The sequence below is a fragment of the Elaeis guineensis genome, chromosome 4, assembly GCF_000442705.2.
Source record: "Elaeis guineensis isolate ETL-2024a chromosome 4, EG11, whole genome shotgun sequence".
Taxonomy (NCBI): domain Eukaryota; kingdom Viridiplantae; phylum Streptophyta; class Magnoliopsida; order Arecales; family Arecaceae; genus Elaeis; species Elaeis guineensis.
Window position 1 is genome coordinate 24,628,205 of NC_025996.2, and position 18,695 is coordinate 24,646,899.

General features: G+C 38.4%; 2 protein-coding genes across 2 annotated transcripts; one reads left to right on the top strand and one right to left on the bottom strand.

Moving 5' to 3' along the window:
* The first annotated feature begins 1,342 nt into the window (after positions 1–1,342).
* LOC105043312 (mitogen-activated protein kinase homolog MMK2) lies at positions 1,343–9,604 on the top strand. The gene is made up of 6 exons (XM_010920811.4): positions 1,343–1,804; positions 3,019–3,148; positions 5,596–5,733; positions 6,671–7,003; positions 8,928–9,111; positions 9,198–9,604. Exons 1-6 carry the CDS (start codon positions 1,644–1,646, stop codon positions 9,368–9,370), a joined length of 1,119 nt encoding a protein of 372 aa, XP_010919113.1. The 5' UTR covers positions 1,343–1,643; the 3' UTR covers positions 9,371–9,604.
* A 1,780-nt stretch (positions 9,605–11,384) lies between these two features.
* LOC105043311 (probable polygalacturonase) lies at positions 11,385–17,119 on the bottom strand. The gene is made up of 6 exons (XM_019850196.3): positions 16,763–17,119; positions 16,282–16,653; positions 13,394–13,514; positions 12,943–13,117; positions 12,742–12,812; positions 11,385–12,176 (listed from the first exon to the last, which is right to left on the bottom strand). The coding sequence occupies exons 1-6, from the start codon at positions 16,799–16,801 to the stop codon at positions 11,485–11,487; spliced, it is 1,470 nt and encodes a 489-aa protein (XP_019705755.3). The 5' UTR covers positions 16,802–17,119; the 3' UTR covers positions 11,385–11,484.
* Between the last annotated feature and the right edge of the window lie 1,576 nt (positions 17,120–18,695).

Below are 18,695 nucleotides of genomic sequence, written 5' to 3' on the forward strand. Positions count from 1 at the left end.
CTCCGAAAGAAGAAGAAAATACTTGAAAAACGTGGAAGATATGCAAAGAAATTCACGGGACACGTTGGAAACCACATGGAAAATCATCTAGCTATCTTGAATGGGATGGATGCGTCAGTGTGCCAAGGATCGTTGGAGGCATCATCTCGGACTCCACAATACTTCATTTTGGACCGCACGTGCATCCGGAGTCACGGTTTTGTCCTTCGGTCTGAGTGACAGGTAAAAGGCGTCTCATGAAGGAATACGTGCTCGTATCCCACTTAAATACATGACACTCCAGAATTTGTCCGATGTGGGACTATTAAGGGGGGTTCTCTCGCGGTCTGTCCACAACACAGCCCCCCACTCTGGAGGGTTACTGTGTGAGGGCAGGGGTGGGTGCCCTACCTGGCGCGCCATACTGATGCGTCAGTGTGTCAAGAGTCGTCGGAGGCATTGTCTCGGACCCCACAAAGTATTGTCCGCTCCTTCCAGGGACGCCGCCACTTTGAACCGCACGTGCATCCGGAGTCACGATTTTGTCTTTCGGCCTGAGTGGCAGGTAAAAGGCACCTCGTGAGAGAATGCGTGCTCGTATCCCATTAAGCACATGACATTCTAGAGTTTGTCCGATGCAGGACTATTAAGGGAGGTTCCCCTGCGGCCTGCCCACAACAGCATCAAGCTCCCATACCAATTGTGCTTTTAGCTTTTATTTCATTCTTGGATCTTCTACTCCAATTCAAACTTTAGAAAATTAATTCTAAAATAATTTCCCAACTTCTTGCATGAGATATGCCTGGTCAGGGTTTCGGATGAGCCATACAAGTGCAAAACATCGAGTAACATGAATGAAGCTCCTTGATGCAGGTTGTCTTCATGTTATAGTTGCCTGCCATCAATGGTACATGGGGGCAAGAAAGACATCTACTAAAATGTGACGCTAGTGCAAGATGGTGCTAAACGGTAGAAGGTGATCTACGGTGTTTGATCACGATTGCATGCGCATGACATAAGGTGATGACCTCATGTAATGGAAGTTGCGGTGTAGAAGCAATTGCGTTCGCGGCACATGTCTGGTACCTAAACCCATCCCGTTCACACCTAGTCTATATTCAACTAATCGGTCCAGTCTTGTCCACCTCAACAAGAGGCAGCTATCAGCTTTACGCCACTATCTATAAGTACCAACAAATGAGACCAGTCCCACATGTTCCCACCCGTCACCAAAACGCGGGAACAACCGCCCACCTCCCCAAGTCCATCAGATGCGCCCTATTCTCATTCCTCATATTTACTTTAAAAATGCAAAAAAAATAGAAGATATGGAGAATATCCAACCAGCCATCTTGTCTGTATGACTTTTCCACGGTCTTCTCCTCCCTCTCTCCTCTCCTCTTCTTCCCATTTTCGGAGTCAAAAAGGACTCGCGAAGAAGAGAGAAGAGGAAAAAGAAAAAAGAACGGAAGAGGAAAGGAGGATAGAAACGAAGTCCGACTCCAAAGTCCAAACTCCCCCTCCCCTGTTTCACGGGTTTCCAGAGCTCGAGTCCCCTCCTTTTCTCCCCCCTTCCCCTCGTTTTTCCTTGGGTTTTCTCGGCTTTCCTTCAACTCATTCACCAAATCTTTCTTTCTTCCCCTTTTGAGTCCGGTGGGCAGGGGATGGAGACGGGTTCGGGTTCTGGGGACGGGCAGACAAGGGGAGTACTGACCCACGGTGGGCGCTACGTGCGATACAATGTGTACGGCAACCTGTTCGAGGTGTCCGCCAAGTATACTCCTCCACTTCGGCCTATCGGGAGAGGGGCTTACGGCATTGTTTGGTGAGAAATATCATCTTTATTTCATAGGTTATTTTTCTTTTTGCGCATGGATTTCGAATTTTGATCATGTCTTTTTAGGGTATTTTGGTCTAGGTCACTTCTTCATTGACTTCTTAGAAGCGGGTATAGTTATTGCTTCTATCAATTTTGGTGGCTTTTCCTTATTTATGATGGCTTATGAGCGAAAAAAATCTAAAAAACGGTCCTTTAAAGAAAAAAAAAAACAATTTGGTCGCCTTTATGAATTCTTCAATAGATCCGGATGCTAATTGTATTGGATTTCAAGTTATATGGTAGTTGTTATCAATTGGAAGAATGAAGAAGATGCATAAACTTGAGAGATTGCAATCTTTGAAAAGTTTTGCACGTTGAAAGTAGATAAATGAAGAAGCTAGTGCTAACAAGTACAACCTTCCGAAGACTGAAACTTGGTTGTTGAACCATTTTCTAAGATGTATGTGTTTGTTTGGTGCAGCTTCAGTCCCAGAAACTGCTGGAGTGGGTGGTTTGGCTACACATGCTACCACTTGATACTTGCAAGGCTGTACATAGAAAAGTTTGGCAGAAATGTGTAGCATGTTGGTATTTGGAAATTTTTAATAATGCATCACATTGGTTTTTTGTGAAGTAAAATCGCACCTGCTGTTTCTTCTAAAACATTCCCATCAAGAATGACAACGTGCCTTAATGGGATACAATCCCAAATCCAGTTCTAGCTTTACAATCTAGAGAGGATCTTATAGTATATAGACAGGACTGAAATGTATGTGAACTCATAAGAATTAATTAGTGGTAGAAGGACATATTGAGAGAGTTGGAATTCGTGGTAGCTGGTTTAGCCAAACAAGGCAGCAGGAGGATACGTCTATACTTTGTATGTAGTTCCCTAGGGAAGTTGTTTCTGGTTTGCATCACTTCCTTGGATCGTTCATTTTGTTGTTGGCTACCCTGAGTGCTTGATGTCTGATATCATATCTTATTATTTCCTTTGTCAGATCTTTCAGCTTTATTATTTCTTAAAACCATGGCACAAGGATAATTTTTTTCATGAAACCAATGAATAATTTTTACTGTTTGTACCTGCTTTTTCTGGTGTGCTAATAAGCTGGATTTATCCACATTATTGAAGTGTTACCTTCAGGGCTCAAGTTCTAATGGATAAAATCTTTTCTCTTCCCTACTGAATGCTAAACACAAGTTTTTCTTCTGCACAGTGCTGCTGTTAATTCACAAACACGTGAAGAGGTTGCTATTAAGAAGATTGGCAATGCATTTGATAATCGGATTGATGCAAAGAGAACTTTAAGAGAAATAAAGCTTCTCCATCACATGGATCACGAAAATGTAAGCTAAGTATACTAATGCTGCTTGCTTTAAATTATTTTAATTTTCATTTATTACTCTAGACCTTGGCTATTTGGTTAGTTGCAGCCTTTGCTAGTTCATTATTCTAAAATTGTATTTGGAATGGTTCTTTGAGATATTTGAGACCAGCTAATACATGACCAGACAATGCTGACTAAGTTCTCTGGATCTAATATTAAATATTGGAGCTCTTAATTGGGTGCTTTTGAAACTTTAGTGACCTCATGCCAAAGCTGCTTGAGCAAAATGGCACTCGCTTGCTCATAAGACAATAGAATCATGTGAATGATCATTGCCTTTTCATCAGGTGCTGTGAACCATCTTTAAACTTGCTTGTGAATGCTGAAACTCTTTGGGTCCAATAGGTTGCAAACCATCATAAATATGTAACTTTTTATTATTCATAAATCCATTTTTGTATTAAGCATCCTATTATAAGACTTTCCTTCATGGTAGTCATCGAAATTTAAGCTTACGGGTTTGAGGGTTTTCTTGTGGTTCTTTCTAAGCTTCATTTGGTCCAATCACTCCTGTGTTGTCCTCTATTGTTATGTATTTCTATCAATGTCTTCTTTTTGTGTTTGTCCAATTTTGATTATAGTTTAGTTTAGGGTCTAGTTGGCATTATTGTCATTTTTGTGTTTTTGTTTATCTACAGATTAGTGAAATATCATGTGGACATTGCTGTCCAGGATAGCATTTGCATGAAACTTCTGCTATTCCTTGCTTTTAGATTTCATGCTTTTCGAAAGCTGCAAATCTTTGCCACCAAAAGCTCTAAAGATTACACAAACAAATTAAAATCCAAATGGATTTTGTTATTCATGTTTCTCAGTCTAGTTCTTTGTTCTTCTCGGATTTTTGAAAACAAAAACAGAAAGTGAAAGCAATATGAAATAGGCTTTTAGCTAGGCTTTAGTTATCATGATTTTCTATCTACTCACTTTTCTGAACATGGCCATCCTTTGTTTACCCATGATATCTTCTTAAAGCATTGATTCAAATTGTTAATCATTTTCATTGTCTTTTTTCTGAATTGGCCCTCTTTAGTGTTTCTTGTTGTAATCCCTGTGTTGTCATTATCTTGCCATCATAATTGATCTCTGGGGCTTATAAACCTTCATTGCTTAAATTCTTACCTCCATCATATGCTGGATGTGCGACTGTCTTGGGACCCAGATGCTGCTTCACATTTCCATTGTTCCTCTGTTTATGTCATGTGTCGGGCTTCCGGTCACAGCTTTCATCATGATTCCTTGGCATGCTTGCAGCTCTGAGACCAGCCTTGACTCCCTATGTTTCAAATTTCAACCTCTTGCACCTTGGTTGGTGTAGACTGATGTCCCAGTTTTGAGATGTCCACATTGAGGTTGAGTTATATTCAATGCAATTTTGTTATTTTTGGTTTTTGCCCTCCTTCACTGCATTGTGTCTTATGACTTAGTTACCTTTTTCCAGCTTGGTACGTATTTGAAGTCATGTGCCTCATGACATCTTGTACACGTGGTTTGCTCGGCTACTCCTCATCAGTTATGCTAGTTAACTTTGAGGCTGTACGGTTTTGCTATTGGTTGGAGTTGGTGGCCAGCCCAAGTTTGCATTCTTATCCTTCGGCTTGCAATTTTTTCATAATGGTCACTATTCTAGCAGATCTTATGGCCATGAGAGTTCCATTTAAAGATCTCAATTTTTGGTCAGACACTACTACCCATTCCTTTGATGATCACATGTTTCTTTATATACTTCAATCTTGGCTACTCTATAAATGTATTGGAGTGACAGCATTGCATATTTGCATTTAACTCCTTTACTACTTTTTGCATTTGTGTCTCTGTCATCTTGTCTATTCTTGATAACTTGGCACCTTGAACACCACTTCTGCAGCTTATGACTTGGCTTCGATGCTTTGTTTGTAGCATTTTTCCTTTTGTTTTGAAATTAACTAACTGTTGCATGGTACCATCACTGTTGCAAGCTCTTGGTGATCTACTGTATTTGAGGATTTGTGTTAGATTCATAACCTATAGTGTGCATGTATGAAACATGCCAGTGTGCTGTTAAGTGATGTATCCGTAAATCTTTATGCACGTCTTGCATTAACTATATCTGTCATTTCTATATACATGTACCTTTGAGTGGTGAATTGTTTTTCTGGCTCTCTCTTTATAGTGGATAGTTTGGCTGTATGCCCTGATGTAATCATGTATTCCCAAAACATGAGCTTTTAGACAGTGTCTCTTAGTTTTGATGATTTAAGTGAAAGTTATTTTAGAGAGATTCCTAAACTGTGACTTTGAAGATAAATCATTTTAGAACTCTCTGCAGGTTCGCTTCTTTATGTCCACTTTAGTACTTTTGCTCGCACTGTGTTTGTGTTTGTTGTTGCACCTGTACATCCTGACAACTTGGTCATTTCTGCATGACAGATACTTGCCATCAAGGACATCATACGCCCTCCACAGAGGGAAAACTTTAATGACGTATACATTGTTTTTGAATTAATGGATACTGATCTTCACCAAATAATCCGGTCCAATCAGCCATTGACTGATGACCATTGCCAGGTTTGATGCAGTAATCTTTCTATAATACATTGAAATGATTTGATATCTTTATATCTGTATATGTCTTATGTAGTGACATCAATAGTTATTCCATGGTTGTATATCATGATTATACTCGCAAATGTTTGTAACAGGATTTGAGGAATTTGGACCTCATGGACTTTTCTTCTCTCTCTCTCTTCGGTTGAAACGATTCATGTAATTCTTCAATTTTCTTTAGAAGAAGGCAAATTATTTTCACATATTTTGCCATAATCCTTAATACAATTGAATGGAAATAACACAACACTCAGTGATATATAATATTCTTTTGGAAAAACATTGAAAACTTATATCCATAACAGATCATCATGAATTATTAATGAATTACTTCTGTATACAGTACATTTGTACCTATTTTTGATATATTTCATGTACCTTTTATTTGCTCCACTTTTTAAAATCTCTCACATTTTTCATTTCTTTAGTTTTTGTTGGATTGCATTTTTTTCTCTTAACTGTTTTCAGATTATGACTTTAGGTGCCTTATGAGAACACCTATATATCATCTTTTTCATTCTCAAATTTTTAATTTTTAAGTTTAAATATGTCATGATCATAATATTCAAATCTCTGAAGCAAATATTGAATATATTGCTTGTGTTAACATTTATTTATGATAGGATTTCAATTGCAGATAAGAGAACTTGTTTTTGCCTGAAAGGACTCTTTCAAAAGCTTTTTTTTTTTTTTTTTAATCCATTGCTGTCTTATTTCCTAGAACGTTTTCTTTTTTCCTTTGTTCATCAAGAAATATCTTTAACCATCATGTCTCAGAATTTGTGTAAATTCAGTACCTGTGATACTTTGCATGAACATGACTTCCAGATGTTTAAACAATAAGCTGTATTCATAGTATATTTCAATGCAATCTCATGATATGTATCTGTCCTTGCAGTATTTTCTATATCAGATATTACGAGGGCTGAAATATGTCCATTCAGCAAATGTCTTGCACCGTGATCTCAAGCCTAGCAATTTGTTCTTAAATGCAAATTGTGATCTTAAGATAGGAGACTTTGGACTTGCAAGGACAACCTCTGAAACAGATTTCATGACAGAGTATGTTGTCACTCGTTGGTACCGAGCACCTGAGCTGCTCCTTAATTGTTCAGAATACACTGCTGCTATCGACGTTTGGTCAGTCGGGTGCATGCTCGGGGAAATTGTGACACGTGAACCTTTATTTCCAGGAAGAGACTATGTCCATCAGCTAAGATTGATCACTGAGGTATGGCTTTGAGAAATGCCATTAAGTAACTTAATATGCGAGATAGATGATGCATGGAGGATTTGTGGCTTAACAGTAAATTTTTTTGAGAACAATGGTGAAAAATGACCTCAAATTTTTATTGAGAAATAAAAGGAGTACATGATGAAGCCAAGACACAGCTTAACAATATTGTTGCCTTCCCTTTTGGAGGACTATTGTTAATCCTGTCAATTATTTATGTGATATGGAAAAAATCTTCCTATGCCATTAAAGTTGTGTTATAATTATTTACAAATTTGTTTTTGCTGTTCTCATGCATCCTTAGTTGTGACTTATCTACCAATATTTCGCTGTAAACCATTACCCAGTAGTTCAATTGAGGTCTCATCACAAATTATGAATAAAAAAAAGTGATCCATTGGTTCAATTTTTCAAACTTTTGTGTTAACTGTCCAGGTTCCTTTCTTTTTGCCCTTTTGGTTGTGCTAGTTTTAGTATTATGGTTGTCACTTCATAGTTCTGGCATCCAAAAGTATCAATACCTTATGAAGTTTTCTTATTTGAGTGATGCTTGCCAACCTTTTTTAGCTTCTGATGTGATTTGAAATTTAAAAATTGAGCTATGAAGAACGAAGGGAAAATTTGAAAGCCTTTAGGAAGAGGTGCAGCAACTAGTTTCTAATGAGATTCCGAAGTGATATGTACCCCAAGTAGAAATTTCCAGTTTCCTAGGCTGATACTAAAAGTTAACCCTTGTCTCTAAGACTCATCATGCAAGTATATGCTATGTTGGAATATGAAGGAAAGCTTTGGAGGATACCAGTGCTAACTAATTAAATCAAACCAAATCTGGAGTTAGTAGGGTGCAAGTATAATGAGAACACAAATGACTAGTGGCATGATCAAAAAATAATGTCAAGTAGATGGCATAAATGTCATCAAGATTTTAGGCTAAAAAAATGAAAGATGGATTACAATATGTGTAAATAACCGCATTGGTATGAAAAAACTAAAGATGTGCTTTAAAGTATATTTCACTGCCATGCGAGCAGGGTTAAGGGAAATTTCATAATACAGATATAAAGCTAATGGTGTTGTACAGTCAGAATTTTGGGTAACAAGAGAAAGTTCATTTATGTACAATGATGGTTGTAAAGATGAGGAGCCTGAGATGGGTGCTTGACCTAATGAGGAGGTCCTTGAACCGACGAAGTGAGATAAGATGGTGCCATTCTATGTAGAATAAGAGACGGTGGTAAGTTGGGTCTCAAACAGAGTATCCAGAAAGGACACTTAGAAAAGCATCATGGGAATGTGAAAAATGGTCTTGGAAAGCTATTGATTTGGGATCTAGCCCGTAGGTATATGCATCAAGTGCAGTGGACAAAACCACCCCCGAGACCTGAGGTCAGGCTTATAAGTTATTTTTAATAGTTCAGGCTGCTTCCAGCTGTGGGCAATTACAATATATTCATGTTCTGTCTATGCAAATATCCTTTGCATTATTCGAGGTGGACATAGACAGATCTTTGTCAGCAACTTTATAACGTGTCAAAATGTGGATATATTATATGTAGGTTTGGACAAAATTTGCACCCTCATTCCCTTAAAGCCATTTCACACATTAGTCAAATTTTCTGTGGAATTTCTGATTATCGTAAACTGCCCTAGCATGTTCCTTCGTGCAAAATAATTTTATCTAATTAGTGGGTCCTTCACACTGCTTTCCTTATTCTATGCTGTTATTATCTTTTTATGTGCATAAGCATCTTTATCTTTCCTTGCAATAAACCCTGGATGATTGAGAAGTTATTCAACTTTCATTTAGTTGCTTTTCTGTTTTAGTTTTACAGTTGAAAAAAATAATAGATGATTGGAGGATAAGTAGTTATTGCTCAATTTGAATTCTGATAAGATTCTTTCAATTCTTTCCACCAAAAAGCTAATAGGTTCACCAGATGACTCAAGCCTTGGGTTTCTTCGAAGTGAAAATGCCCGAAGATATGTAAGACAGCTACCGCAATATCCAAAGCAAAATTTCTCAGTCAGATTCCCCACCATGTCTCCTGGAGCACTTGATTTGCTGGAGAGAATGCTTGTGTTTGATCCAAGCAAGCGCATTACAGGTACCTTGAACTTTCTGATAGTTTATTTTCAATGTTTAAAGTCTGGGTTCCATTCTTTCATGTTGGTACTTACTTTCTTGTTGCAGTTGATGAGGCTCTTTGTCATCCATATTTGGCGTCTCTTCATGACATCAATGATGAGCCTGTCTGTCGAGCACCTTTCAATTTTGATTTTGAGCAGCCATCATTTACCGAAGAAAATATCAAGGAGCTCATATGGAGGGAGTCACTGAAGTTCAACCCAGATCCTATTCATTAGGAAGATATACACGTATGTACTATATATACCTAAAAATATGGTACTCAGTTTGAGTGTTTGTTCATTAGATAGAAAGAAATATGTGCCTCTATGGTCATCATGGTATAATTTATTGGGAGTGTCCATAGATGGAGTCATTAATGTCCTCTCTACATCATGCTTAATGTAAGATATTGGAAGTGGATCAAATGGTTCAGTTATAAAGCAAGTTGTATGCAGAAGTTCACCATGCTATGTGTAGGCCTTTGAACTAGAATGTTGAGCATTCTGGTCCAAGAATCATTCAGGCGTTACCATAATAGCACGTCTTTAAAATAATTGTCAGAACACCCTACAATGAAGCCGCGAGCATTCAGAGTGTTTACTCCAAATACTATTTTTTGGTAAACATTAAAATATAGTATTTTTTGCTGGTGTGATATCTTGTTGGTTCTCTTGCATTAATGAATTTCTGTTTTTTAAAATTTGTCATCTTTTTTTGGAGAAAAAATTGTCAGCTTTGATAATGGTGTTGCATGGTTAATTTAGTTATAGGAGCGATCCATGATTTGTGTGTCTTCTCGCAAGTCTTTGGACTGCAAATTACCTTTGACATGTTGCAGAATGACTGGTGCATTCAAATGCTCTCAGATTGAGTAACTAAGGAGCTTCCATGCATTGCACATGGACATATTGGAAGAAGCTACGGAACTGCTCTGAAGGTTCCAAAAGACATGATTGGAGGAATTTGCTTGGGGTTGAAATTTTCACATGTAATTGTGTGAATCTGAAGAACTGATTGAAATTATTTATTTGTGTTTCCATTTCCTCTACCGTTGTTTATCAACTTTCTGGAGCTTATATATTTTATTGTTATGAACCAGGTCTTCGTATGGCACTGATGAGAATGTGCTGTAAAGTCTTAATATAAATGAGTTTTATTTTTTTTTTTGATGATCAATGTCCATATGCTTCATTTGAAAGTCAATGTACCGCCTTCCTACCAAAATAGATAGATAGATAAATAAATAAATAAAGGGAAGTATCACCATTGCATCATTGAAAATTTTGATCCTTCGGCAACATATTGATCAGTTACTTTAAGCCAACTGAGGAGTCATTTTTCCCCTTTCATTTTTTCTCCTTTATGTGGGCTTCTGGGGAGGGAGGGTGTTGTGGAAGTTCGAATAACACATCTCAGCATAAACAACTGGAATACTATGTGCAGAAACTCTGACAAGCCTGCTGAACTTCTCAAGGGCTAAAATAGGTTCTAAAGCACGTTGAAGGTCCAAATACCCTGGTCAATAAACTAACCTTTGGCACATAGTAAATTTATAAAAGTTTAATTATTGTAATAAAAGATGAAAGGAGACATGCATGGAGCGTTGAAACAAAATTCCTATATTTTATATTGCTAGTTTGGTTTCCAACTTAAACAACTCTAGCTTATTATATTGAAAGGATTTCTCTTTCTAAACAGAGCTTGTTGTCTTGATGATATCCGTTGGCTGAGACACTCTTTAGTTATTTAATATGAAAAAGTATCATTTTTGCTAACATTAATTTCATCTGCAATATATCAAGCCTGCATGTTGTCCTTTAACCTTTGCACATTCAACAAGAGAATCAATCACATGGAGTCACTAAATGATTGATAAGCTTTTTCAGTATGTTTTACCTATAGTTTCACATTACAGAAAGATGGGAACAGAGTTTAAGCAAAATATTCTCTAGTGGTCTGCAAATCCTCTCAATAAATTCAAACTCAGAAGGTTAAGATTTTATTAGAAATTCCATTATATTGCAGTAGCAATTGTTATAAGCAGTTGCCATAGTCCCTGTAACTATTAAACTAGTACTTGTTAGCATAAATTCAGGTCAAGCTTCACATACAGCCAAGCACATGCTATAGTTTACTCTATAGAAAAAAAAGGAACTCCAATACCCAGGAGAAATGGATTATTTATTTGTTTGGTGGAAGAAATGGATCATTTATTAAACACTAAATTTCTGCATCCAAAATCCAATTATCAAGAACTGGAAAGCACATAAGCGCTCTGCTCTTATATGATGTTTGGGCAGGAGGAACAATGTCAAGGAACACAAAGCTCACACCAACCCTGTCGCAGTTTTTAACTCTTTCTGCAGTCATGGACTGGATCAATAGGTAAAGTATCTGTAGGGAATGGACATGGAGCTGCACCAGTTCCTTGATCTTTGAGCAAAGCACATGGAGTAGGAGTCACTGCACTTGACACCCCCTCAATATCAGTGCAGTTCCACTTCAGCTTCTTCTTCGACTGTGCAACGTCAATGGTAACGTTAGACAAGCATATCCCAGTGAAGGGTCCCCCCTTCTCAATTCCTTCCAAGTGTCCGGCTATAGTGACATTCTTGGCGATCACATTGCTGTAACTGATATTCTGGACAACTGGGATTGCATTGGGGTCATACTTGTCATCAGGGTGCTGCCCATAATTGCCTGTCATCCAGAAAACATACTTCATGGTGTTCAAGGTCATCCCTCTCACAAAAATGTCCTTCACGAATGCTCCCCTTCCGATAGCTGTCTTGATTCTGACACCAGATTCTGTGTTGATGGCTGTAATGTCTTCAGCCCTGACATCTTGGATTCCACCGGACATTTCGCTTCCAAGGGCGATGATGGCGCTGAAGGGGGAGATGCAGGTGAGCCTTCTGATGCTTACATGTTTGGTTGGCATGTTGAAAGCAATTCCATACTCGTCCCAACCGCTTTTAATGGCGATACAATCATCGCCAGAGACTATGAAGCAGTCCTCGATGAGGACATTGGAGGAGGAGTCTGTGAGGACAGGAAGCACCAAAGCTATCAATCAAACTTTGGAAAATTATTGTATCCTAATGGTTGTGAATGGCTATAATTAACATCACAATGCATTTCCCATATATACAGCAAGAGGGTGGCAAGATGGCCTTAATTCATGACGCTTATCATTATAAATACGAGGACACTGGTTTTGAAGTCTCCATATATTTCTTATAAATAGGTGTATTATGTCCTGAGATGAGTTCAAAGAGGTCAGGTTTCATGGACTGTGAGAAAGAATGCAACCAATAATTTTTGAAGATCAAAATGCTGACATGAAGTACTTATTTTATCAGTAACGTGATCTTTTTAATCGATTCTCTTTCACTTGTGTGTTACATATTTGATGTCTCCTCTTTTCCGTTCTTCTTCTTCCCTTAAGATGGGAAGAGCATATTCTAAACATCTACAAACTAGAAAATAGAGTCGAACAATACATACAGTATGCGCAATTAAAACAAGTCTAATATTTCCCGGTTAGCATTTGATTGTTCAGTAAATACAATTATAAAAATAAATTTTCTATAGGCAGCAGAAGTACCTGGATCAATCCCGTCGGTGTTTGGAGAGTCAACTGGTGCAAGAACGGTGACGTTCGACACTACAACATTGCTGCATAATTAAATTGCTTCTGTTAGCATTTAACTTTGAACGAGATCAAGTTATATCTTTTGTCTATTGTGAGTTGTGACTCATGATGGCATCAAGTTTCTTGAATTTTCCCTCAGGGAGATGATCAAACCTGCTGTATACCGGATGAAGGTTCCATGAGGGAGAGTCTTTGAATGTAACGTTGGAAATAAGGACACGGTCTGAGTACATTATTTCAAGCAGGTAACCACGAGTGTACTTCAGCTGATCATTGTGGAACTTATCCCACCAGAATTTCCCCTGCCCGTTGATCGTTCCATTATCCCCTGAAACATATCAGCCAAAAGAAATAGGAAAAAACCAATTTATGTTAGTTGAAAGGATCAATCTTAGTCCAAACCAACAAACACCATAATGCACACACCTCAAACTTGCTCTAGCCACCAAAACGTTATCGACCAACAATTCTTGACCAAATTAGATGGTCAGTTAGATTTAAATTCATCATTTTTTGTATTAATGATGGACATCGGTCTCAAAAATTATGCGGTAAAATGAGAATCAGTATGTTACAGAAGCTTTGAAAACAAAACTTGCAATACCTGTGATGACTACATCAGTGAGGTGAGATCCCATGATGAAGTTGCTGTATCTTCCTCCGGGTAAGTCCCTTCCTCTCCCATAAGAGGGCAAGGGATCAATGATTGGCCATTCATTCATGTCCTGCAACACCATATCCTTAGATGGTTTTAGTGTTTGTCAAATGCAGAATTGTAGCCACAGCCATTGCAAGGACTAAATGCAACAAAGAAGCTAGTAATTAACAGGAAGCATTGCCTCTCATTTTTCACTAGCCAAAGGAGTTTTGAATTTGAATAACATATCAGTTAATGTATGGATAGGAAATTCTTGATCGCATAAACATTGCGGTCTTATGGATGCTGCTGCACATGCATCAATATCTTATTGATTAATTGAGATAGGTTGCTGTAATTAGCAAGTGGTGGAAGAGACAACTGAGGAACTTACAAGAGTTATTAGAAGGAAGAAAAGAGAAAACAAAGAAAGCTCTCAGGCTTGAGGAATTCTTGATGCACAGTAATGTGTATTCGGTATTTCAGCTTATCCAGACTTTCGAATCCTACTTTTAAACTGAAAACATTTGAAGCTTGTACATCTTGGAAAGGAATCTCATTCTTTAAACTGTTCTAGCTACACATTAACTGAGATAGGTAGAATATTGATAGATTATTCATAAAATCAAACCACATAGAGCCTCAATTGTAATTTCAAAAGGCGACCATGAGAAATGACAAAAGGTTCAAGTCTCAGCTACATTTTTATTGTTAGAACTAAACTATCTTAACCCTTGTAACTTTCCAAGGGATCTTTGCATCCTGCAGCATGGAGTTACAATAGATAGAGGTTGGAAGGAGAGCATTTTACAACTACTATTACTGCATTGAAACATGAAGGCTATCAAAAAAATGTAAACAAATATAATTAACAAAGTCGAACATACTTACATTTTTTTTTTGGGTACATTAATTCCTAAATTCTTCAAAATTTCATATTAATCCCTCAATTCCTTATATTTATATGTTAATCTCTAGGATTTTAGAGACCCTTCTTGATGAACCAAATTACTTATGAGTTTTGTGTAAATCCAAAATATGACATTATGAATTTGATTAGATTATAGATTATATTATGAAAGTTAAGGCTGTTATTTTTAATTTGATAATTAATATGTGTTACTACTAACCTATGATGGAGACCTCGATGTGGTATCGAGTAAGTTGTACCTTATTTCTAGCGAAAAGATGTTTCTGCAAATAAGTTCTCTTACTGGCATTTATCCGGTAGAAAATCTTTCAATACCTAAGTTAGTCAGAGTTTAGAGAATAGTAAAAAAAAAAAAAGAAATCATAGAGTTTTGAACCAGTAATATTCTGAGCTAAAAAATTTACCTTGATCCTCCGCCATTATTCTGTAACTCCCACATCTTGGAATGTGGGAACATGAGAGTTATTGAATTCAATATAAGTTTAGTGGGCAGTTAATTAGATCCACGATTTTTCAATTATGAGTAGTTAATGCACCCATCATGCATTGTAACCATCCTTATGACCTCCGATCTTCCAGATTGTTAGTTACAATCTTTCAAATAGTAGTCGGTCAAAATCTGAGTTACTTGATGGTTTGTTATCAATCGAAATGGCTAGTTGTGCTTTTTAATTCATCTTAAAACATCATTAGTGCTTGTTGTCAGCACTCATCTAAGTAGATTTTATGATGCAGATGATTATCGGACTTCAACCGAATAATCGGATCATGATTCAATCAAGGTCATAAATCCGAGTAGTTACCCCAATAATATATGAAAAAATAAATAAAAAAATTAAATAATTTTTGATTTTTTTGTCTTCCGTTTTGGTTTTATGTTTTTTCTTCTTTGTGTGGTGGTTATAGTTTTTTATTTCAAAGACTTCATATTAGATATAGAGAGTGGCAGTGGAATTTGGTTTCGGTTGCGGTTCTTTGTATAACTGCATCAAATAGCTTTGTTGATGCCTTTAATAGGAAAGTCCCTTTTAAAAAGTCATGGCAATTTATAAATATTTTTTTTAAAAAAATATTGGTTATAACAGGAAAAACAATCTTTCAACCTTATCCAAATTGCATGGCAATTTTAGATAGATGATGGATTTGGTAAACCACAGAGGAGGAGGCTATTTCATCCTTAGCAAATTTGTAAAGATAGTTGGCTTATGTTATTATATTCCTTATACAGCATAAATTTGGAGTTCTTATCTTTTTCGCACTACCAATCATCTAAATTTCAAAATATTTGGAAAGTTATATGGTGGACAAATTTTGTGACTCTTTCTATTCTTGAAAGAGCCAAAGCCATCCATCCGAGATGATTATAATATGCTATTAGACTCTACAATCATTTGCCATGTAAAACATGCACCATAAAAGACCCGATTCGAAAGATCTAAAAATCATGTAATTCAAAGGGATGATGAAATATAATGGCTAAGAAAAGCATGATGTTAAGCCAACTAAGTGGTTAACTTTTTTTTTTAATACTCTAAGTGCGTAAATTATCACATATTCTCATTTGACACTTTAAGCAATAAATCTCATACCATCCAAGTTGAGTAAAAATCCTACAATATGTGACAGCTTTTAATGCATGCAAGGAAACCTGTCGTCGGATGCAAAGTCCGCAATGCGGAGACCTGACTATTTGAATAAAGTGGGAAAATTACCGGTCGAGCGACGACGTCTAGGACTCGTCCTCATCTGTGATCTGCACCGTCCATCCAATCCGGGAGATCGAGACGGACGGATAATATATACCAGTGCGTGCATGCTAAATCGGGAAGAAAACCAACCGGTGGATGAGAAGGAGAAGCGGAGAACGACACAGAGACGAAGAGAGAAAAAGAGAGGCGGCAAGAGAAGAAGGCAGCGACCGGACCTGGGAGGCGAGGATCTCGGCGTCGCGGTGGAGGAAGAGGGTGAAGTTGCTGGTGAGATTGAAAGGCCCCGTCAGCCACTTGCCGGGGGGCACGACGAGCGTCGCCCCACCGTCGGCGGCAAAGCGGCTGAGGTTGGCGATGGCCGCCGCGAAGACGTGCGTGTTGGAGGTGGTGCCGTCCCCCACCGCCCCGAAGTCCGTCAGGCTCGCCGTGTGGGCCCGGCAGCCGGCGGCACCCGCCGCCTCAGCCCACTCGGGCCAGCCGGTGCCGGCACTCCGGTGATGGTGGCCGTGGTGCCCTAGCCTGGTGCACTCCGCCGCTCCTATGAGACCCACCACCGCCACCATCCATAAAGTCACCAACCTCGATACCTGCATGAAAAGTAGGAATTGATGAGACAAAAAGAAGGAAAATATATCGAACTTCTATTTTATGTTTTTGTTTGTGTGCGTGTGAGAGGAAAGAAGGAGAGGGGGTTACGTAGAGTTTTCTCGCGGTATCGCTCATGAGCAATGCCATTATTGGCTGGAAAGGGAAGATAGCGGAAAGACAGAGGAAAGAGATGAAGGAAGAAGAGAAGGATTTAGATGCGATTTATAGAGGAAATCGGGCTCAGCCGCTCAGTGCAATTGTCTTGGTTTTGGAAAGTATAAAGTCACCCCTGATTTCGTTCCTTTTTGGGTAACACTTTCCTTAACTGAAAGGCGAATCTAAGGAGAGAATTCTGAAACACAATCCAGCGGGCAGAGGTATTCTAATAAATAGGGGTGCAGGGAAGAACAACGAAGGTATTAAGTAGGCATCATTTGGTTTAGGGAACGATTCGGGCTCTAATGGAACCTCTCTTTTTTCCTTTTTTTTTTTTTGTGGTAATTTGAACTTTAATGGAATGCTTCGGGCTAAAAATAGTTTGAGAGAACGTGTCAATGGAAAGTCTCGATTGTAGTTTATTGCTTCCGCTAATTTTTTTTTTTTTCTTTTCTGGCCCTCCGCCATTCCCAATTGGACATGGGCACATACGACGAGTACATCTCCCCTGGCGAGGCCACCTCCCATGGCCGTCCGTTTTGGCCCGGAACCGGATCGGCCGTGGATACACGATCATCAACATCAAGTGTCAAGAGAGCAAATTTTTTACTTATTTATTATTAATTTTAAATTAAATTATCAAAATAATGTTTCTAAAAATATTTATCAAAATATTATCTAGAAGAAAATTATCTTAGGACGACTTTAGGTGCCAACTGAACCACCTTCTATGCCATGTGGAAGGGTGAGTCAATGAAGAAAAAACTGCCCTTGAAAGGGCGATTAATATAGTCGCTTTATGGAAGGGTGACTATATGAGTCGCTCTTCTATAGAGCGACTCTATTAGTCACCTATTAGTCGTCTTCACGAAGGGCGACTCATATGAGACTTGGCAAAAAAAACTCTCTACGTGACTAAGAGAAAAAAAACACTCGGTCCCCCTCCTTCCCGCGCAATCCCTGCTTCTCCCACTTGGTCCCCCCTCCTCCCTGCATGATCCCTGCCTCTCCCTCTGGGTCCCCGGTGCAGATGCCCCCCGCTGCTCCCTCTCGATCCCCGACGCAAACCCCCCCCCCCCGCTCCCTCTCGGTCTCCGGTGCAAACAACCCCACCGCTCCCTCTCGATCCTCGGCACAGACGAACCTCCCTCCCTCCTTCTTCCCGACGGCCCTCCCTCCTCTCGATGTGAGAACCCCAATCCTTCCCTCTCAGTCCCCTCTGCGGCCGTCCCCTTCCTCCTCTCCTGCGGCCCTCCCTCCTCTCGGCACGAGAACCTCGACTCCTCCCTCACTACAAGAAATTTGATTTTTTGCGACGAAATTTTTTCGTCGCTAAAAATCATTTTTTCGTCGCTAAAAGTATTTGCAACGAAATATATCGTCGCTAAAAATTTGTAGAGAAAGCCTCGTAGCAAAAGACCTTAGCGACGAAAATATTTTATTTCGTCGTAAAAAATAGTAAACCTAGATGACGAAGTTATGTGCTGTATTAGCGACGAAAATATTTTGTCGCAAGAGCTTAAATTTTTGTCGCTAAAATTGCAACGAAAAATAATTTCGTCGCTAAATATTGTGATTAAAAAAAAATATTCTCTTATTTTTTGCGACGAAAATGAAATTCGTCGTAAAACTTAGCGACGGATTTTGTTGCAAAAAAATTTGTCGCAAAAATTTTGTCGCAATAATTGCGATGAAAAAATATTCGTTGCTATAATTGCGATGAAAAAAAAATTTCGTCGCTATAATGGCGACGAAAAAAAAATTTCGTCGCTAGAAGGACGACAAAATAAAAAAATTCATCGCCATAATTGCGATGAAATAAAAAAATACGTCGCCATAATTGCAATGAAATAAAAATTTCATCGCAAAAAGATAAAATTTTTAG